We start from the raw sequence: 24,331 nt of genomic DNA on the forward strand, positions 1-24,331 counted from the left end.
ATCTTTCAAAAGTCAATAACTAATAAACTGTTTAGTTTCATTAGTACATTTCTGTATTCCTCAATACTGATGGCATGTTTACAAAATCAAGTTGAACATCATTAGCAAAGAAATCTAAATAAAGCTAGATTGTATGTATTACCCAGTAATGAAAAATATAAACCCTACATCGTAAAGAAATGATAATGTTGCATATGATGTATAAATTTTTATAATTAATAAATGCCATGAACCTTGCTTATATTACCCATTTCCAAGCATATAAACTCTTTTAAAAATTTGATTATCCCAAACCTTGGTCTCATAATCTCATAAAATTCATAAAAAAAAATATTCGAAAGTTTTGGAGTAGTTTATTACAACAAAAACTTGAAAAACTATTATAAATTAACAACATACCTCGCTTGTTCTGCTGACTCATTAGTATAGCTAATGGGCATTCATCATCATCTAAAATATATTCAGAACCATCACCATTCACCTAAAATAAATAAATATATTAATTTCCTAATCTATTGTCCATATCACAATTATCACAAAATAGCAATTGTTATTCATGTAATAGAGTTTTTAGTTTTTGCAGCATTATTATGCTACATGTCAAATCTCCTTTGAAATAATCTAAATGTAGGTTGAAAATGAGTCATTGTATTTACTTTATTCTATATTAAGCAATTTATATAACTAAACTATTCAGAATTATAAGCAATTAATTTCAATCAGCTAAATACTATATACAATTGAAATTATTCTTTGGATTTACATTGTCTATTGTCAAAGCAGTACCTGATAATGCTATCAAAATATCCAAAGATAATTATTAAAATATCCAAATTATTTTACATAATGTACAACCAACAAATACAATCAGGAGATTTGAATTTGATAGTAAAAAAATTGAGAATAAGTGATGAAATATATATGAAAATTTTTAGAACACATTAATATTTCAAGTGACCTAATTGAAACATAAATTTAGATATTTTCAACAATATGCAAACTAGAGTATTATATCAAACAATTTTGTCTGAATATTACTCAAGTCTGATTTTGTCATACAATTTATGATGTAAACTAAAGTATTAGTTGGCATTGTTCATCACCTGCACTAAACAGTGATGTGTAGGATCTGCATTTTCTAGGCCATATTTTGTCAACATTTCTCTGACCACAGCTTGAGCGCAATCTCTGATGGAAAGTAAAAGTGTTTTGTAAGGCACGTCACGGCACAGGCTTTCACCATATATTTTCAAAGTACCCCCTGGAAAATGTCAAAACATAGTATAAAAGTGAGTCATTCATCCATGAAATGGAAATAATTTTCAATAATAAACTTATTTGGAAGATTATATAATCTAATATTAAAACAAACAATTATAAACTAGTAAAGGAAATACAGACAAAATGATATGGTGTTTCGCTTTTTATTTATATATCTTTATTTAATGATATTATAACTAGTCTCAATTGTTTCTTTTCATCTTTGGTTTGTTGACTACTAGTAAGATAGCATTTTAATTAAGTAGAAACTATAATAAACTATTTATTTAAAAAAAAATACAACCTATTACACAAACCATTTTACCCATAAAGTTAGGACAAAATGACATATAAAATAAGCACATAATGAACTGATAATTTTTAAGAAAGCTATGAATAAATGGGTTGGTCCTCTTTCAAACATCAGCACATGAACCCAAAGGGTACAAGTTATACATCATAAAAAAAACGGATTTTGCAATAAATGCAAGTCTCTTATTTTCACCAGTGTATCTGTTTTCAACAATTTTTTCTGGCATACGTGGAGTAGAAGTTAAAACCATTGGGAGTTTTTTTCTTGGCCTTATAGTTCTTGCGAAATAGTACTGAATCAATTTGTCCATTGTACTATAGGTATGCCATTTTGTCCGAAAATGAACAAAAATGAATAATTAATCAAACACCTGATTATTGCAACCATAGATAAAAGAAGAGTATTGCAACAAAATTTATTGAGTATATAGTAATTTCATAAGTTCTTGTGCTTTAATTGAAAGAATTACAAACATCAATAATCAGATCCCCAAAAAACAAAAAAAAACACTCAAAATAAACTTATCAAGGCGAAAAACACGTTTGAACTTATTACTTCGACAAGACCTTGGCAATGACGCTCAACACCTGACAGGATTTTTTTTTATTGCTTTCTTCGTGTTGTTAGTCGCGGAAACGATAATTTTAAAATAAGGCAACTGTTTCATTTTGCCTATATATATATATATATATATATATATATATATATACACCTAAGTCTGTTTTTACACGGAGATTGGTTTCAGAAGAAGCCGTGTAAAAAAAAAACGTGTAAAAAAAGACATTGATCTTATACAAAAATGGGTGATTTGTTCCTAATCACTAAAACATATTAAAATTGGTGAAAAACAAGAATTTTTAGGAACAAGAATTAAATTAGTGCTATTCACATTTGCTTTGACCAGTAAAAATTGTTTGTACGCGCTAAAGGGGAATTCACTTAAATCTTTAAGCTAGTGTTCGCAAACTATCGATACTATCGATGGTTTCAGACTTTTTTCTTTCATAAATACTTTTTTGTGATATGAACATACTTCGCAAAATTTAATTTGACAAAAAAAATTTATTTTATTTATTTATTTAAAATTTATTTAGGTGTATATATATACACCTAAGTCTGTTTTTACACGGTCTTTTTGTACACGGTTTTGATATAACACGGTTTGAAAATTGAATATTTTTAATTTTTTTACACGATTTTATTCCATTTAGCACGATTTGAAATTTTATGTACTTAAATTTTTTTTTGTCAAATTTAATTTTTGAAAGTATGTTCATATCACAAAAAAGTATTTATGAGAGAAAAAAGTCTGAAACCATCGATAGTATCGATAGTTTGCGAACACTAGCTTAAAGATTTAAGTGAATTCCCCTTTAGCGCGTACACTATATAATTGAGCCGTTCAGTGCACACATCGACTAACTCCGAAAGTCAGAAAGTGGAGAAAAGCGATAAAGTAATGTATATTGCTTTTAAAAATTCCTGTTATAATATAAATTGAAAAATATATTTTAGAACGTATAAATACATATATAGCTTACATGTAACGGTATATAAGATTTATAACTATTAATAGTGAGAAAATAATTATCATTAAAGTTAAAGTTTTGATATGACTTGTGGAGTTAATCAAGTTTTCAACTTTTTTTAAACTTTAAACTTTTTTTAAAATTCGGATCTTCATTGTAGTCACACTTAAATTGTATATCGTTGGGTTTGGACCTTTCTATTCTAAATTCAGCGCATTTTAGGCCAATTTTCTGGACACCCTGTGATGGTTACTTTTCTGTTATTGATTTATTGTTCTAAATAAATAAAAAATAGATAAAAAATCTTAGTGAAGCATTCGGCTTAGCTACAATGGCGCTTTTTTCTTAAATGTTTTTATTATATTGTATCAACTATCTGGTAAAATTATGTCTCGATTTTTTTTCGCACGTGACTCAATAATAACAAAATCTTGAGTTAATAGATTAATAACTATTTTCACCGACCAAAAATTTATTTTTAATTAAGTTAGCTCTTATTTCCGTACTTTGAACAAGTTTCAATAAACTTCAGGCAGTTTTAATATTCTTGTTTTGCCGGGTACACGGATTTTAGTATGTTATTTTTTCAAAGTTTGTAACGTCTTCGATGTCTTTTATAAAACTAGATGAGTTTTTTTCGAGACCCACAACACCCTACAGTTCTGTGTTCTTATTCGTAATTCATGAATTTGAAATCCGAAATCCAACCCAACCAGAACATATACACTACAGAATGGAGTTAATCAAAATGTCTTCTGAAATAAATGACTTATGGATTCAGTGGTCAAAAAAAATTTCGTTTCACAGTGGCAATTTTTATTTTTTTGGAAAATTATTATAATCATAAAAAGATATGATTATACCAAGTTCTTTCCCACTAATATCTCAGTTTTTTCAAAAAGTGGAGTTAGTCGATGTGTGCATTGAGCGGCTCATATATAGCACTAATTTAATTCTTGTTCTTAAAAATTCTTGTTTTTCACTAATTTTAATAGGTTTTAGAGATTAGGAACAAATCACCCATATTTGTATAAGATCAATGTCTTTTTTACACAGTTTTTTTTACACGGCTTTTTCTGGAACCAAACAACCGTGTAAAAACAGACTTAGGTGTGTATATATATATAAAATTAGGTGTGTAATATATATATATAAAACCTTTTTTAGTTAATTCTTATTACTCTTTACCCCAGTACATAATCCATTCCTTTATAAAAATTTTTTCTAATTAATCTGTATTGACCATCATTAATTAATGTTAATCAATAGTTTTAAAAAACATTGTATTTGACAGAATTAAACCTGATGATGGAACGTACCTAGTTCCGAACGTCGTTATTAAACATCTTCAAAAAACAAATTGTTTTTATTATTGGATTTACTGTTCGGAAAAAGAAACAATCAATATATTGAAAAAATCCAGACTTATCTATTGAATATATATATATATATATATATATATATATATATATATATATATCATATCATATCATATCATTTTGTCCATTATTTCCCTAATATTCAGTATTGTATTGGTTAAAAACTACATGTACATTTTTCATATTAAGTAACAAATTTGTCATATTGAGTAATAAATCATCTAGCCCAATGATTCAAATAGACTATTTTATTTCAAAACCATAAATTTTATGATTATAGAGAAAAATCTATGATTATTTATTGCTTAAAGCTTCGATACAAATTTATAGCTAATTTCGATTCAGTTACTTTATATTTATAATACAATTTTTATTATAAAATTATATAAAGTGTTGAAAATTTATAAAAAATACTAAACATGTTTATACATAATTTTTCTTGACATATGATTTGAAATTCTTCATTTGAATTGGGCCCAAAAACCTCCATAAAAATGTTAGGTCTCTTAATATCAGAAAAATATTTAAAAAATCACCTCCAATTTCTTTTTCGAATCAATTTGTTTTAATATTGAACAATTTATAGGTATAACTGAAAAAATGATATATGCAGCATAACTTTGTTTTTTGGTTAGTACTTGAAAGTATAAAGAGAATTAGCTAAAATCTTTTCTAAATTCTAATTTCATTTAATTTGAACATTTAGTTTTATTGAATGAAGTTGAGTCATCAAACAAAATATGCAGAATTTTTTACCGGTATCAGGTCCTCCATCTTTAGACCTAAATTGCTGTAACTTTCTTTCTAGTTTTTGTTGTCTCCTTCTTCTCATAACTGCTTCAGGATTTGATATGGATCTGGTGAATGAAGTTTCAGGAAGCTCTACAAAATGATTAAATAGTAAGAATAGGGAATGCAATACCGGTATACTGGTATTTTCGGTATTTTTGCATAAGCGCTATTTGATACATAATACACTAAAGTTTAAATTTCTCAGAACAAATTTATCGTTGAATTTCAAAATGGTCTAAACAGGTATATCTTTAAGTGATTGTGTAGGATAAACAAATGTTAAATATTATCTCAACTCGTCATTAAACTGAATATTCATTGCTTTACTAAGGGCTTCATATCGTGTTACAATAAATAGAATTGGACTGATAGATAATGATGTTTTTTTCACCTTATGTAAAATGTAACGGTTTTTAAAGAGACATTTAAGCCAAAAATATTTTATATCATAAAGAATCATAATCAACAAAATAAAGATTACCCACCCCTGCGTAATCTTTATTTTTTTCTAACTTTATACATGATAATTACTAAATATTTTTGCTTCTTATTACAATTAGAAAATATTTTTCGAAAACGTTTCGCAGTTTGAAAATTCTATAGAACCATCACATTGTTTTAAATAACAATAATCAACACAATATAGTATCTTAATATATCTTGATAAAGTATCTGATCTTAAATTAGTGAAGAAAATTATTTTTTTTAAATATTGGAGATTATGCTTATTTAACACATAGGATACAGACAATACAGTTTATTATAATAATGGAATATATTCTTTTATGAGTTTTTGGTCTTTCTTACTCATACGTTTGATTTTGGTGAAAAGTACTCAATATACTCGATACTGATAATGAATTAATTAAATTGGATATAATTTTGTTAAATTATTAAAAAATAAATTTGTTTTTTTTTATTGTTTAGTTGACTATAGTTGTAGTTGTGTATACAATTTTTTATATTTGTACCAGTAACTTTTAATTTTGTTTACATTTGTTTAATATAACAAAAATACCAGTATTTTACCGGTATTTCGGTTTCAAAATGAAAAATTACTGAAATTTATTGAAAGTAGTATTGAAATTTTTTATCAGTATTGCATTCCCTAGTAAGAATTTTTTTTCATGATTTTTAACTTTTAAATTGTATTTGTTTGAAAAGTGGATTCACAAACATATTTTCCTGAAAAACATTAGTTTAGGGAAATATTATTGGATTACAAAGACATGTAAATAATAATGCAATAAACAACAAATAAAACTAAGCAAAAAGGTATGAAAATAATTTGAAAAAAGTAAGTTACCAATAACATGTAATATTTAATTCTAACATAATTATGTTAGTGTTCAAAAAAAGAATGCTATTTATATTTAAATTTGGAAATATAGCAATTGTTTTAAACAATTATCATTGCAATGCATTAGTTTTAAAAAAAATCCTAACAACCCATCCAGATTAAAAATTGTACATTGAAAAATTCATTTCTATAGCAATCATCACCTGTGTATAATTTCTCTGCATTTTTATTTTCCTTTGAAGCATCAGATTGTAATCTAGATAATTTCTCTTTCTTCTTAAATTCTTTTTTTTCTCGTTTAGACAATTTTCGTTTAAAGTTATTTGATTCTGCAAGATCCACAGCAGGTGCCTAAAAATACAATTCATAATTTCTTATAAAGCTCTTATGAAAAAAACAAATAATAATCATTTAGTATAGATGAAATATAGAATTTTATGTACATATGTACATGTGATTGATTATGAAAATTTAATTTGTGAACTAAATAGAAACTTTTGCAAAAGTCCATTATAAATCGAAATCTTCAGTATCTCAAATTAAAAACAAACCAGGCATATGGCATATTGCCTTAAAGAATTGATTTAATCAATAAGAATTATGATTTAGCAAATTATCGACTGAAATTCAAAATTTGGTACACATTAACACACATTCCAATATTGGTGTCAATATTTCTTCTAGACTAATAAAGCCATCAAACGAAGATCAATGACTTAACATTCCAATTATACTGTTGCAATGATAAACATGTTAATCATTAAATAGGAAAACTGTTACTGCAACAGAGCTTTATTAATTCATATTTCTTTTGAATTTTTATAATAGTAGTTATTAAAACTTTTAGTATTTTTTTAAGTGTGTAATAAGCTGAAAACATACACCTTTATGCAGTGTAGAACTTCACAAAAATAACAAATATTGATAATATAATAATCTATGTTCGTTATTTAAATTAATGTTATACTATATGATTATTATTATAATTATATAATATTATTGGATTAAACAATAATTTAATAAAAAAAATATATGGTATTCTCAAGTTTTCTCTTCAGCTGAGTAAATTCATTATCACCAAATTCACTCCCTGAAAAAGAGAGATAATCTACAAGCAATTTTTTTCCTGAGAGATGAAAATTCATCATCATTTGGAATATAACTTTATATATCAATATTTGCAAACTCCAGGATAGCAGTTTAAATAAGAATATAAAAAAAACAGTGTGCATGAACAAAAAATGAAAAAATGTATGAAAAAAAGGTACCTGACAAAATATTTTGAACTGTCATATTGCTTATATTGCCATTTAATGTTTAAGTAATGAAAATAATGCTAATAATTTCAAATAAATTTGTGTTGGAATTTGTCAAGGATTCCGCATCATTGAGAAAGATATGCAAATAAGAAGTGGTATACAAGAATCACCTAAAATCCCATCGACCCATGCCTGATTCATTATTTATCTCAGTTTAAAATCTGAATTTCACAATATATATGAAAATAAATATTGAATAATTTACCTTGCAAGTATATCTATGAAGAAACTATATGAAGTGAAACTTGTTTCTCTTGAAAGAGTCTTTAAACTAAATTCTAAAAACTTGTAAATTTCATTCTCCGGTATGAGACTATATGCGTACAATACATAAATAATAAGCAAGAGCTACGGAACTAAATACAATTTGTGCACTATAAGGCAAAAAAAACAAATTTGTAAGTAAGTAGCAAATAAAAAATCTTTGAGGAACTTAAAGAATTTTGAATACTTATTCGATTTCATACATTTGTTTTATGGTCGACATTTCTAAGGAGAAACCTTCCTTCTCTATCATCTATATGCCAATTTAGCTGCACTAGCAAAGGCTTCTCTGTAGGTGATAATCTCCGTTCTTCGTGATTGGAATGGACTTCATATAAGGCATAGCTGGGTAAGGATAGCATTCGCATATCAGGCCTGAATTTCTCAATTAATGTTTCTGCAAAAGTATATTAATCATTTAGATTTGTTACTCTACTAAAAACGTTACTCTAACTAAAATAAATAAATATCATACATTTATAATTGTGGTAATATTTGTAATATCAATAGATAATATTGTATAAAGTATTTTTGACAGCTTTTGTAATTTTACTTTCGCTACAATTATATGATATTGGTCAATACAAATCTTCATATATAATAAACTTAAAAAATCTTTTTTAACTTCCCGAAGGAGAAGTTTGTTTTCATAAAAAAATCCGATTCGCTAATTTTGTTTTCTCGACGTTCCAAGCCATTCTGAATGAGACCAAATTTGGAAAAAGTATTAGTGTGTGTGTTTGGTGTGAAAACGAACGAACACTCTATATTCATACCAAGTAAATCTTCTATATTTAACTTTAATAAACATAAAAAAAAACTAGTCATTTTCTCAGACTTTGGTGAATTTTTAAAATTAAACTAATTGTCGTAAGGCCATAATATTTCAGTAAGTTCTAAAATACTATGGTATCTATCATCAAAAAAAAAAAATCATAAAAACGAAAATTTTTTTTAACACTTTATTACAAGAAAACAGCCCGGCCGTTTTTTACCAAAAACTAATCATCACGATTCCCAAATAATATCTTTCGAACAGTTTTTGAATTTTCAAAATCGATTCAGAATTTCGGGGTGAAACGTGAACGAAAAAATTTTCACTTTTCTGCGATTCACAAAGAAGCGGCTTGGTTGATCGTGCAAAATTGATAAACGCTAGTCCTCCTCGAGATATATCGGAAGGCTTTTAAATTTTTTAAAATCAGTCCAGCCGTTTTTGAGAAAACGGCTGGACTACATCGATTTACGGCAAAAAATCTGTTCACGTGCGCGCACACACATACTTTTTCCAAAATTGGTATCATTAGATTCAGAATGGCTTGGAACGTCGAAAAAAAAAATTGGCGAATCAGATTTTTTTTATGAAAAAGTTCGGGAAGTTAAAAATAACATATTAAAGATATTATTAATCTTTTTTTATTACAAATAAAATGAAGATTAAAAAGGTTATCAAAATCTTGATTCCTTTAATTAGTTAAAAAATATCACCTGAATTTATATATTCATAACAATAGGTAAAGAAGTTTCAATGATGATTCAAAATCTATTATGATCAGTTATTTCACACTGATTAGGAATAACACCAACATTTTTATTGAAGAAGCCATTTAAAAGACACGCACTTTTTAAATCTGAATACAAAATTGAATACCTATGACATCAGCAACAGTTGCATCTGACGCCACTCGGATACATTTAGTTGCCACTTTTTGACCAGAATCTTGAAAATAAAATCGCATCACTCCGTGAAATTCCAAATCCTAAAATAAAGTTTAAATATTAATATCTAGATCATACAAAGTACTTATATCTACATGAAATATATATATATATATATATATATATATATATATATATATATATGTGTGTGTGTGTAAGAGAGAGAGTTTTTCCTGTTGTGATATTGTTTATTAAAAAAAATTGTGAATGATGACACACATATCGTGTCGAAACGTATAAATAAATAGATCATTATTTATTGTTTTTTTAGTTCGAAGACTGGCTTACATTTCAATATATGTCTCAATTTCGACCAAAAAAATCTAAATCATATATATATATATATATATATATATATGTATATATATTGATTGTTTCTTTTCCGAACAGTAAATCAAATAATAAAAAACAATTTGTTTTTTGAAGATGTTTAATAACGGCGTTTCGGAACTAGATACGTTCCATCATCAGTTTTATTCTGCCAAAGACAATGTTTTTTAATACTATTGAGTAACATTAATTAATGGTGGTTTTATATAAAATTGAGAAGCAAAAATTATTTACCTGTAATAATTTATATATTTCTTTGACAGAATAAACCTGATAATTATGTATATATATATATATATATATATATATATATTATGTATATATATATATATATATATATATAGGTTTATTCAGTCAAAGAAATATCTAAATTATTACAGGTAAATAATTTTTGCTGTGAGATTCAGTCTTCAGGGCAATACATCAATTAAAATCTTGTATGAACTTATAACATTTTTATTGTTTCCATACGTTCTGGCACATTGTTTTGTGTCATCTTCAGTGGACTCTAGTTTGAAAGCACAGATTAAAACTATTAATTAAAGCTAATTTATAAGAAAGTGATATGGTGTAAATACTTACGTAATTGTAATATTCCTTAATGAGGATATTCCTTATTAGGAATATTACAATTACATGTAAATTTAATATAGTATAGTAGGAATCGATAAATAATATGCAATGTCGATATTTTTAATATTTAAAAATATGTAGCATCACAATCTAATTTGTAAATGTATTTGATATAACTGAATATATATCAACCAAGAATAAAAAAGTGACAGTTATCCAATTTAAACAAATAGTAGTACAGTTATAGTAGAAACAAATATTTTTAAAAATTTCCTTGTTTCATTATTTTAAGAATGTTATATAACCAACCACTGAATGGTTCGCTGATTTTCGTCTTCAACTAAACATAGGAAATTAATCAGAGCATCACATCGCGACTTTCATTGTGATACTCTAAGCATGTTTGTGCTACCTTTGCATAAATATAAGTAACATTTCTAAGAATAGTAAACAGTTACATTTAATTATATCAATTGCAAAAATATGTCTCAAAATTAATTGAAATAATTAATGCTAAAATTGCATTGAGTTTTATCAAAAAGCAAATATTTATTAACATTGGTACAGCCCATTTTCAAGAAATTGCGGAAGCAAACTAAATTTGCTATCACGGATATTTTTTAACACTTTTCCTAATTTTTGTGCCAAAAACAAAATTGACAATTCGAATTTTTAAGCAAAAACATAAATTTGTTCATCGCGATGTTGAAAAATGTAGATTATTTTATAGCGACACAAAATAAAAAACAATAATTACTTAACATAAATCAACTCCAACGTAGAATTTGTATAAAAATTCTAATAAAAAAAGTATATTCAATTATAAATACAACAAAAGAATAATTCTAATTATGAATCGAATATGAAGTTAATGTCTTTTGAAATGGGCTTACTTAGAGCTCATGGAAACCCTTAAGAATTAACGTTACAATTTTATACATGAAAACTATTCAGAAACTTTTGTTCGGGATATTGGTCGTTAATATGTAATAATATATCGTCATTAGTGAATGCAATACCGGTATACCAAAAAACCAGTCATATCATTTTATAACTTGCATAAAATATATTAATCACGTGTTTCTATTAATGTAATATTGATGTTAAGTTGGATATAATTTTGTTAATTTATTCTTAAAAATAAATGTTTTTTTGTTTAGTTGTGAATATATATTTGTACAAGTCTTATCTTTAATTTTTCTTTTTTTTTTTAACTTCCCGTAGGGTAGTAAGTTATAGTAATCGTCCAAAAATCGAAAATGAAATTTTTTTTCTGACCAATTTAAAAAATCTATATATTACAGAATTGTATTGATTATCAAAGGTGCTCCCGCCCATATCTATGTTTGTTAGTTTTGTTCAAGATATCGATTACAATTTCGTACTGAAATGTAGATAAAATAAATTTTCTATCTTTTAATGCTTTTTGAAATGAGTATCGTACTAATTTTATGATGATAATTGAATTTGTCACTTTGAAAACTTACTTCGTTCGGTTCGCTGAGTTCGAACAAGTCGACACGGTTCGCGTTCCATTGCTGGATGACGCTCCGCAGAGCTTCTCGTTCCAGTTGCCTCTTGTCATTGGCATTCATCGTGCAGCCGCTCTAAAACACAAAATTTGCGGTTAGTTCTGAAAATTCTAAATACTGATCAATCGCATTAAATCGTTTTCTAATTCACGTTACTAATATCATTGTTAACACTAATCATTTCAAAAGCAGGTCAAATGACCCGTTTTGAACTTTGAATTGGAAAAGCATCTATTGGATTGTTCGGAAAGTAACTTCGATTTTTATAGACATTTTGACGTAATTTTCGTAAATAAACAAATACTTTAATGAATTCTGCATTGGCGGTTTTGATCAAACATCTTTTGTTTATTCTGATCTGATCAAACATCTTTTGTCTTCTGATTCTGGTATTAGCATAATTCCGAAATCATAATTTTTTTGGTCGTCATTGGCAAAAAACTAATCAAAGAGCTTTTTGACCTCCTCATTTGATATAAATGTTATACCGCCTAAACATTTTTTCAGTGACCGGTAAAAATAATGATCATATGATGTTAGGTCTGGAGAATGTGATGAACGTGTCATTGAGTCCAATTCAAGCTGTAAAAGATTTTGACCAGAAAAGATTTTGGTCAAATGGCCAGAAAATTTGCTACAAATTCTAAGAGTTGCGGTCTTTCCAAGTATTTTCAATATTCTTGTTTTAGCTGGCACAAATGTCTCGAATTTGAACAATCAAAACTAAATGTCTCGAATTTATACTGAATTGCTATTTAGTGGATCAATAGACCTAAAAGCCGATTTTCGAAAAACCTGTGAACAACCAAAAAAAGAACAAATACCAAAAAATATTATCTAAATCTAATTCTTATGTTTGTCCTCGTAAGAAGTGTCAAATTGAATACTGTAGATAAAATAAAACCACCATAATTTACTCTAAATAGTCTAAATGCAAAAAATATGCATACGTAATATGTACATTTAACGCACTTGAATGTAAACTAGCTGTAAGTGGAATTCTGTCTGAGGGCAATTAGGGCATCGTGCCTTCAGGCAAATTGCTGGAACTTTCCGTACCGCAATTCAAAATTCGAGTAATTAAAAATAATCAATGATAATCAATAAAAGTTAATCAATGATTTGAAACTTTTAATAGAGTTTCGAACCATATTGAACCATATTCGGAACCATATTCGAACCATATTCGAACCATCATGTGCAAAAACATACCGTGTTGAAATAAAAACGTAATTTCTGAAATATATTATAATTAACTAGCAAACCTGACGAACTCCGTTTCGCCACCAGATGGTTTCGTGAGAAAGATGAAGAATTTTTTTGTTTGTTTTATATTTGAAAAGGAAAAATGTGATTTTATTATACAACAGTAATGAATTTATTTTGATTACAAAAATGAAGTGTTTTTTAGTTGAACTTCTCTAAGTAAATGCAAGTGAATTCGCAAATTATCCTTTTCATTGAAGTGCTTTTTGGCAAACTACATTTTTTGTTTTTTGGTCTGAAGATAACAGAAACAAAGCGGATGGTTTTACAACTCGTGAATAGGCAACGTCTAACTGCCCATGTGAACAACAATAATTTTCTAAATAATCTATTTGAAATTTATCCCGCAAACACTAAGCTAATTTTCTTAGCTACAAATCTTGCGGAGCCCGAGACCTTTCCAACGAATGCAAAATTGTCGAAATCGGTTCGTGCGTTCTGGAGTTATTTCGTCAGTAAGGAAAACCCGACTTATTTTTATATATATAGAAGATGTGGATTAATAATATTATATATATTATATATTAATTATTAATATATAATAATTAAATAATACAATAATCAAATAATTCAAAAAAATATTTTAACATTAGCATTTCCCAATAAATTAATTTCAACAAATGAGACTGATTATATTTTAATTAAAATGTGATTATAAATACTTAATTATTTTTTATTTTTCAAATTTTACTTAAAATTTAAAATGTTTACTATAATTTTCATGAAGTACAAAGAAAATGGAAAATATTTAGAATTATATATGCTGCGGAATATTGAAAACTATTCGTATTCATACTGAAATTTTATTTTATTTATATTTTTTATATTTATCTAAATTGAGGCAGTATTGTTCAGTGAGTAAAATAGTATTGTCAATAGAATAAATAAAAACATTGCTGCCAATTGAACTTTTAAAGTCGAAAACAAATTTTGAACTTAATCATATTTTATTTGAAATAATATTTTGTTTAAAGTATATTAGAACAGAATTAAAATAAAAATCTCAATTATTTTCGATATACAAAAAAAATTTTATTTGAAAAAAAAATTTTTGAAACGAATTTTTTTTTTTCCAAAATCAATTATTTTGTTAAAACAAACAGAAAGTCCTTTGAATCATTCAAATCGGACGCTTAGTTCTCTCAAAAACTACCATTTTTTGCACATTTAGCTCTGTATCTCCGAAACTGCTGGACTTGCCTTTGCCATAAACTAACCACCACTTCTCCCCGTCATTACAAATTGAATGTTTGTTGGATCATTCAAATCCGATGCTCCGTTCTCTCAAAAACTCGATTTTTATTTTCTGCACTTTTTGCTCTAGATCTCCGTAACTACTGGACCTGCCTTTGCCAAAAACTAATCAGCACATCTCCCTATTAATAGGAATCGAATGTTTTTTGAACCATTCAAATCGGTTGATCCATGCGCCCGAAAACGTGGTCGAAAAATTGTATCCATACATACATGCACACACACACATCCATTTTTTCTGAAGTGTGCCAAAATTTCAGAAACCATCAAAACGTCGAGAAATGTAAAAATTTTCGATTTCGATTTTTGGACGATTACAATAACTTACCCTACGGGAAGTTAAAAATGCGATGAGAAAATGGAAACTCAGTTTTTGCGAGAACCAGGCATCCGATTTGAATGATTCAAAAAACTTTGTGGCGGGAATAGCTCACAAGTATCGTTCCCGATTCACACGCTGGAGGTTCTGAATTCGAAACTCCGGCAAGAATTTGAAAAAAATTAAGTAGTTAGTTTGGAATTGTACTAGAAATTTGAATTGTAATAAAAATATGTTTGTAAAAATAATCAGAATGCATAAAAATTAGAGAATTAGTATTAAAATGAATTGAAGCAAGAAGAGTTTAAAAGATGAAATAAGAAGTATAGTAGAAAAAGTAAGAAGTTAAGAAATATAGAAAGAATAGGATTAGATGAAGAATATGAATAGTATGAAATTGAAAATTGTATAGGACATATGATTGTATTGAATGATGTAGGTGACTAAATGCTCAAGTAAGCGAGGCCAATAAAATAAATAAAAATAATAAACAAATAAAATTAAAAAAAAAACAAAAAAAAAACTTTCTGCTTGTGTTAACAAAACGGTTGTTTTTTTTTAATTTTCACAAACAATTTTCTTGAATATCGAAAATATTTTAGATTTTAATTTTAATTCTAGTTTAAGTTCTGAAGCTTACTTATATACTTCAAATAAATAATATTACCTTTGCAATTCAGTTTATATTCATAAATAATAGACAATGTTCTTCATTTTAAATCGGATTAAGTTTTGTTCATTTATTTTCTATAAACGTATATGAACGTAATCGTCCAATTCATAAGCTCTTTATTTTGTCTATAAAATAAGAATAATGAAAGTTACGGTGTTTATAATAATCTAATTTAAAGCATTTAATAATCCTCGAATATTTCATTGCGGTACGGAGCAGATGACATAACCATCCACTCGTTCAAAAATTCATGAAAAATACTAAAAATGAATATGAAAAACACTAAAATTGAACCATGTTAAAAAGTATATATATATTGAAAATAAAAAAAAACAATCCCAAATTCATGTCAAAACTGAAATTAATGTTTACTTCCCCAAAGAGAAACTTGTTTTTCCCCAGAAAATTCAATCTGCTGAATTTCTGGGCATCAAAAATAAGGTATGGGTGATGCAAATAAATACAGACAGAAAGTTTTTATTAAAAAATCACGTACATCAAATCAAACTCAGTTAGCTGCTGAGATTTGCGTTTTATTTTTTAAATCGATATCAGAGAGAATCTTCAAAAGCCATATCAAGTAAAGGGAGACTGACCCAGGCCTGTGCCAAATCAGATGGGCCGAAAAAGTTGCGTTTGCTAGTGAGTTAGTTGTAAGACGCACTGAATTAGTTAACGACGCTCGGTTATATAACCGTTAATTTTGTACAGTAGCTTAATATAGTACATATAAGATAATTTAATGTAATATACACCCATACATGCACATTTATGTAACCTCATACACACTTTTCTCATACTCAAAATTATATTGAAAATCTTATAATTACAAATGCATCAAAATCTTTCTGCCAAACCAATATAACTGATTTACTAGTGGAATACATGGCATCGTAATTAAAAATCTTAGTACGGAATCCAAAAAAATTTACACAAAATGTGTACACATTTTTGAAACCTCTTTAAAATATATGATAATTTGATGTACATAAGTCCAATAAACACTTTTGACCGCCAAATGACATTTTTTTAACTTATTTTTATTGAGAGTCCATAACCGCTGAACCTCCTTCCCAAAAATTTAATCAGTTCTTCATCTTGTCAATACAAGTAAAATGTTTATGGAATTATTAAAATCGGACGCTCCGTTCTCGTTAAAACTGAGTTAACGTTTTTGGCACTTTTTGCCCCGTATCTACGGAACGGCTAGACCTATCTTCGCCAAAAACTAATCAGAACGTTTCCTTATCAATACGAATCGCATGTTTTTAATTATTCAAATCGGTTGACCGGTGTTCTCGAAAACGTCGAAAATTTATCCGCACACACACACATACATCCATTTTTTCTAAAGTATGCCAAAATGTTCAAAAACTTTTGAAACGTAAAGATATATAAAAATTTTCATTTCCCATTTTTTTGCGATTACTATAACTACCCTACGGGAAGTTAAAAATTAATGTAACGAAATAATTACACTACGTGTTTATAGTAATTTATAAATGTAATGAAGTTAACACCTATGCATACTAAAATTAGCATGCATGATATATATGCACCTTCTATTATTTTATCACGCACAATACGCTTAACATGTTTTTTCAGCAGGACTCTTAAAAGATCACAATTATAAAACTTACGAAAATCTCATTCCAATTGATTAAGTCGATTATTTCCAGATAACAGAAAGTTCTTGCAACTTAACTTATGACAAAAGAAGTTTTATTACCTTTTCTATGTAATAAATCTACTGAAAATTTTACAAAAATTCTACAATTGCTTGAAATTATTGAGACCAAAATATGAAAATATTTAAACTAGCGGTGGTATGGCATCGCGCCTCAAGGCAAATTGCTGCAACTTTCTGTACCAGAATTAAATATTTAAGGAAAAAAATCAGTAATCATTAAATATTGATCAATGATTAATAACAATTGTTTTAAACATTTTCAAACAGATGATTATAATCACTATATATTTAACGTTCATGAAATATACAATGCCAATTTTATCGCTCAAAGCACTTGAGAAAGTTTACATTTGCAAAAAGTGCCGAATAAATCCACCTGAGGATATATTTCTTACGATCAGTATAACGCATTTGAAATATATACATTTTGAAACTGAATTGTAAATTTGAAACTCATATTTGAAGTATGAAACTTTTTTCTGAAAATTTTAACCCTGTGGACTCCCTAGTCGGCCCCAGTCTAGCATATAAGATGTGCACCGCAACACCGTTGTCGGACCCAGTTCGACATATAATAGTAGAAGAGCCACTGAACTATTTGACTAACCTGTTTTCACAAAGCCAGAAATTTTTTTAATGATATTTTATTATCGGCCCATTAAGAAAATACCATTCTGGCAGTCATTCCGCGGTTGCGTCATCATCCCTTCAATTTGTGAAAATGTAAAAAGAATTTTTTTATAACTTGCTCGCACAAGGCTCAAATTTTGAGGGTGTCTTCTTTTAACTGTTCAGAAAGCATATGTAAAAAGCCAGCCCATTCTGACGGTTGCAAGGGTCTGCCAGACGAGTACATAATAGTCACGACGCGCAAGGGTGTGGGCGCATTGCCATACATAATTGACTAATACCCTTGTATTTGAATAATTTATATGCCATTTTGAAGGTCATTTTGAAAACATCCGTTATACCAAACTTCAACTTTGTATCTCACCTTATGGCCGAGATATCATTGAAAATATGCCAAAGTGGCCCCTTTTTCAAACTCAATTTTTGGCGTAACCATAAAAGATATCGAAAAAAAAATTACGTGATTCTACTCATATTGGCTTAAACCACATAATGTATAGTAATACATGCTAAATAATCCTTTATTATTAGCTAAAAAGGATAAAATAATTTTTCAATTAATGTTTTCGGACAGTGCGTTTTGTTTAATTACTTTATTATTAGCGTTATTTAAAAGCTTATTGTTTTCTCTTTTAGTACTGCAAATATGGTTTAAATCAAATTTGTGGAACACTTTGAAAAATTGAAGAAACCAGAACCAGTACACCCGCGCGTAACGCTAATAGCCCGCATAGAATTCGTTTGGTCGGATGTGCGATGCGTTACGCGCGGGTGTACTGGTTCTGGTTTCTTCAATTTTTCAAAGTGTTCCACAAATTTGATTTAAACCATATTTGCAGTACTAAAAGAGAAAACAATAAGCTTTTAACTTTGGCATATTTTCAATGATATCTCGGTCATAAGGTGAGATACAAAGTTGAAGTTTGGTATAACGGATGTTTTCAAAATGACCTTCAAAATGGCATATAAATTATTCAAATACAAGGGTATTAGTCAATTATGTATGGCAATGCGCCCACACCCTTGCGCGTCGTGACTATTATGTACTCGTCTGGCAGACCCTTGCAACCGTCGGAATGGGCTGGCTTTTTACATATGCTTTCTGAACAGTTAAAAGAATACACCCCCAAAATTTGAGCCTTGTGCGAGCAAGTTATAAAAATTTTTTTTTTTACATTTTCACAAATTGAAGGGATGATGACGCAACCGCGGAATGACTGCCAGAATGGTATTTTCTTAATGGGCCGATAATAAAATATGATTAAAAAAATTTCTGGCTTTGTGAAAACAGGTTAGTCAAATAGTTCACTGGCTCTTAGACTATAACATGTGGACCTCAACTCCTTTGTTGGACCCAATCCGACAATACTTTATCATTCCAGACCGTTAACAAATATGAAAAGCCAACAACTTCCGTGATGACGCGGAACCGTATAAGTAAACTTTAAGAATTAAAAATGTTGGTACGAATCCCAATAAAATTGTAACAAAATGAGTACTCATTTTTAAAAAATTCGTCAGATATGTGATAATTTGATGTGCATATGTCTAATGATAATTTTTGACCGCCAAATATTTTTTTTACTTTTTCTTCTATAATGCCAAAACCGTTAGACCTTACTAGGCCTTACCAAAAATTTCATCAATTCTACATTTTGTCAGTACAATTAAAATATTTTTTGAATCATTTAAATCGGGTACTTCATTCTTTCAAAAGCTGAATTACCGTTTTTGGCACCATTCAAATCGGTTGATTCGTGCGCCCGAAATCGTGGACAAAAAAACTGTATCCAAACATACACATGCACACACACAGTGTGCTAAGGCGTCAGTAGTTAAGACGGAGTCTTGCGGAGGCCCAAAACAAACCAGAAGGATATTACTAACATCAGTGGTTACTTCGGTGCTTACATATAGTATCTCCATAAGGGCTGATGCTCTCAAAACTTAAAAAAAACTAGGAGAATGGCATGACCTATATATCGTCGGAGTGCTTTAAGAGTTGCTTGCGCACTTCGCACAATATCGGAGAAAGCATTGTGGTTTATTTCAGGAACTCTGCATCTCTTTGTCTTAGCAGAGAAAATGCAGACAATTTACCATCGTAGACATCAACAACTGAGTCATGAAAAGTTGAGAATAGAAGAACGGCGGAATAGCATTGACCGCTGGCAGTGAAGTGCAGATGGACGCATCGTCTCAATCCAAATATCAAAGCCGGGCAAAATCGCGAACATGGAAATGTAAATTATTACACTACGCAAATATTATCTGAGCACGGCTGTTTTCGACCCTACATAAACCGCTTCAAGCACGATAGCTCGCCTGATTGCCCTAATTGTTTGGGCGAAATCGAAGATGCTGAGCACATGTTGTTCGTGTGCCCGCGATTTAGTGCTCTACGGGACGATGTAGAAGAGATATTGAGGCGAAGAATTACTGCAGATACTGTTGTGGAAGTGATGATAGCAACTGAAGCTGCTTGGAATCTGCCATAGAGAGATTTGCGAGAGATGTGCTAGTTGACCTACGTTCTATGGAAAGAGAAAAGGCAGATGGGACTTCGTTCATTTAAAAGATGAGTACAAAATCAAGGTAAGAATGATAACATTCTAGATCCTCCCCCCACAAAGTAATGTCTAACAGCGGTTTCTGTGGGCAAGGGCAAAGCGGAGGTTTTAGTCGGTATTATACCCAGGCGGTATTGAGTCCGATATACCCTGACAAGAAACGAGTCTGGGATACATGAATGCATTTCCTTCGCTATACAAAAAAAACACACTCACATACATCAATTTTTTTCTAAGGTATGCCAAAATGTTTAGAAACCTTTGAAACGTAAAGATATGCAAAAAATTTCATTTTCGATTTTTTGTGATTACTATAACTTACCCTACGGGAAGTTAATTATGTTAAAGTTTAAAAAATTATAACAGGTTTGATTGAGCTATTAAAAAGGATTGATATATTCGTTCTAGATAAATATCAAATATCAAACAGTATCAAAGACAAATTTGATGTTTTAATAGACGACAAGATTTTATAGTTATTGTTCGATATTCTAGCTCGTTAGGCGTAAAATTTATAGATCATGCATAGGAATCATGACCGAATAGGACGATCCAAGCTGCACTACCTAAGTAACCAGTACCATGCACACACATGGATAGATATATAACTTAATATACAAGTTATATATAGATATATAACTTAATAACACACATAGATGTAAGACTTAATAAAAACAGAAGCATATTTTCGAATGATTCAGATAATGGCTGTATAATTTGATGTACGGCATTTAGTAAGCTCGTTCCTTTGGTATCGCGTTTATTAAGACCAATCAATTTTTACAGGCACACAATAAGTTCAACATCACTTGACTTCTTGCTCAAACTTCTTGACACAAGTAATGGATTAATTGTTTGATGAATGCATTATATATCTCTTCTAATACGGGATTGAAATTTACAACAAAAGTAAGCATTTTTACCAGCAATGAAACACGACTTATTAAAAAATTAATAATATTTAATGACTTGTAAACTTTATACTCTTGACTATGTATAAATAATTCACTAATTATAGCAATTGTGAAGTATTTATATTTCGATCAGATTTATTGCTATAAAATCATTACAAAATACATGCAGAGTTTAAGCGTCTGTTTTTACCAAGAAATGCGTCAAAATTTTATTGTTTTTGAAAGAACAGAGCGTCCGATTTGAATGATTCAAAAAACATTTGATGTGTAATGATGAAGCAAAGAACTGATGATTATGAAGCTGAAGAACTATGATTTTTGTATTTCATAGATTCGTATTTTATAGACAAAATATAAGAGCTTATAAATTGGACGATGACGTTTATATAAATTTACATGAAAAGCAAGTGAACAAAACTTAATGAATGGGAGTTAAAATAAAGGATCATATGATATAAAATGCAAAGTTAAAATTATTTATTTGAAGTATATAAGTGGGCTTTAGAATAAGCTGTTAGTTTAGCAAGAATTAAAATTAAAATCCTAATCATTTACGAAATTCAAAAAAAAAATGAGAAAAAAGTGCTTTTTCCAAAAATAATCGTTTCGTCAATACAAGCAAAAAGTTTTTGAATAATTCAAATCGCATGAATCGTTCACTCAAAAAATGTCATTTTTTGCACATTTAGCTCCGTATATCTGAAACGGATGACCTGTCTTTTTAAAAAACTAAGCACCGCTTCACCCTTTATCACGAATCGAATTTTTGAAACCCTTTTTGAATTCAAAATTTCATTCAAATCGGATGTTCCGTATACTCTAAAACTCGATTTCTATTTTCTGCACTCTTTGCTACGTATCTCCAAAGCGGCTGGGCCAACTTTTTCAGCACTATTCTTTTCAAAAACTAATCAGCACATTTTCTTATCAATGAGATCGAATGCTTTTTGAATAATTGAAATCGGTTGACCGGTACTCCCGAAAACGTCGACGAAAAATTTTATCCATACATATATACATACATACTAACATACACACACACATTTTTTCTAAGGTATGCCAAAATGTTCAGAAACTACTAAAACTTGAAGATATGCAAAATTTAAAATTTTCAAAAATCTATTTTTTTTTTAATTTTTCAAAAAAAAAAATTAAAGCCTTTTAAAAACCTTATTGTTTTAAAATATAGTATCAAAATCAACTGCATAAATATTAACATTAAATAATCTAATGTATATATATATATAAATTCTCTTACATTGTATAGGTCCACAATCATATTTTCCAAGGATTTGCATGTAGATTGTCTATATTAAACGATAAATTCTCCAAAAATATGACGCAGTACCTGTGAAAATGATCAATTTTTATCATTTTTGCGCACTACATGGTGTAAATATAATTAATAAAATATATATTTGCAATATTATATATCATATATAAAATTCTTCTTTAATGATGTGTGAAAGGATACTCCTCCTAAACGATTATTCGGATTTTGATAAATCTTTTTTAAGTTTGTTAAGGGATTTTTTTTAGGATTTTGTGATTATAGAAATATAGTTAGATATTATATAGTTAGGTAGAAATAAATGAAAAAAAAAAACGCTTATCATTGTTTGACCGTTGTTGACTGTCAGTAAATATACTTTATATAATTCTATTTGACAGATTATTATCTTTTAACTAATGCAGTAGTTTTTTGCCTTACGTTACTAAATTACAATACAAAAATATACTCTTTCAAAAAATTATTTAGAAGTTCTCAAAAATGAATATGTTTGGCATTGGATACGTAATATTTACTCAGTCAATGGAGCGTGTTTAGTCTGATTTTTTTTTACTGTGCTCCAATTTGTATGAATTTTTGGAATTAGGTTTATCTTACTCTCAAGTTCAAAAGTGAAAATAATTTAGACTCCTTTGCCACTTCCCGGAAGGATGACATCCCTTCTAAGTAGTGTAATTTTCTTTTTCTTTTTCAAAATAACGTCGGATATCGATAAAAAAACTAATTATAAGAGAAAAATGTTTTTCAAAGAAGCAAATACTTTTCAAATTACTGGCTACTGAAAATAGTTTTTTTCGTTTTTTCACAAATATCTCCAAAAATATATATTTTAACGAAAATCATGTAATTAACAAAATTATATCAATTATAATCTTAATAAATCGATGATTTATAACGTGTCCTAGGAACAATATTAAGCTAGATGTGAAAAGCGTTTTTTTATTTCGTTCGAAATTTAATTGTTGTATTTGAAGCCATCAAGCGGCGAGGTTTTACATTTTATATATTCCATGGGGCACCATTTTATAGTGCTCAAAATAAGCTGTAAAATGTGTACTGTTAAAAAGGTCTGCTTTTTTATTTAGATCAAATAGTAATATGAGTGTCATTTCCAACAAAAATAAAATTAATCGTATTTCATCTAGAATTAACTTGGTTCCAGAGATTCCAAAATATCACGCAAATAAGTAATAATGTATATCGAACTATTATTAAGAATAAGTGGGACATATGGCATCGTGCCTTAAGGCAAATTGCTGGAACTTCCCGTACCAATTTTTTTTTTTTTAAAAAGACATTTTTGAAAAAAAAATTCTCTGAAAAAATTAGATTTTTGAGAACTAAATTTTTGACAAAATTTACTTTTTTTTGAAAAAAAAAAGACTTTTTGAAGAAAAATTTATTTTGAAATATT

At 28.4% G+C, this 24,331-nt stretch overlaps 1 protein-coding gene across 1 annotated transcript; it reads right to left on the bottom strand.

The window, feature by feature from the left end:
- Positions 1-286: 286 nt before the first annotated feature.
- On the bottom strand, positions 287-22,962 carry LOC113367950 (afadin-like). Its single transcript, XM_026609519.1, has 8 exons — positions 22,885-22,962; positions 12,266-12,385; positions 9,808-9,916; positions 8,360-8,553; positions 6,777-6,924; positions 5,238-5,363; positions 1,104-1,261; positions 287-481 (listed from the first exon to the last, which is right to left on the bottom strand). Exons 1-8 carry the CDS (start codon positions 22,903-22,905, stop codon positions 302-304), a joined length of 1,056 nt encoding a protein of 351 aa, XP_026465304.1. The 5' UTR covers positions 22,906-22,962; the 3' UTR covers positions 287-301.
- Positions 22,963-24,331: the final 1,369 nt, after the last annotated feature.

The sequence above is a fragment of the Ctenocephalides felis genome, unplaced genomic scaffold, assembly GCF_003426905.1.
Source record: "Ctenocephalides felis isolate EL2017-DRISC unplaced genomic scaffold, ASM342690v1 CF-g0.4_SCAFFOLD_01170, whole genome shotgun sequence".
NCBI lineage: Eukaryota > Metazoa > Arthropoda > Insecta > Siphonaptera > Pulicidae > Ctenocephalides > Ctenocephalides felis.

Excerpts from the sequence above, each read along its gene's own strand:
- LOC113367950 (XM_026609519.1), bottom strand. The coding sequence starts at position 22,905 with ATGATTGTGGACCTATACAAT. Across the intron at positions 6,925-8,359 it reads ATGTCGACCATAAAACAAAT|GCACCTGCTGTGGATCTTGC; the intron begins GTATGAAATCGA and ends TTGTATTTTTAG. Across the intron at positions 482-1,103 it reads CACATCACTGTTTAGTGCAG|GTGAATGGTGATGGTTCTGA; the intron begins GTGATGAACAAT and ends TATTTATTTTAG.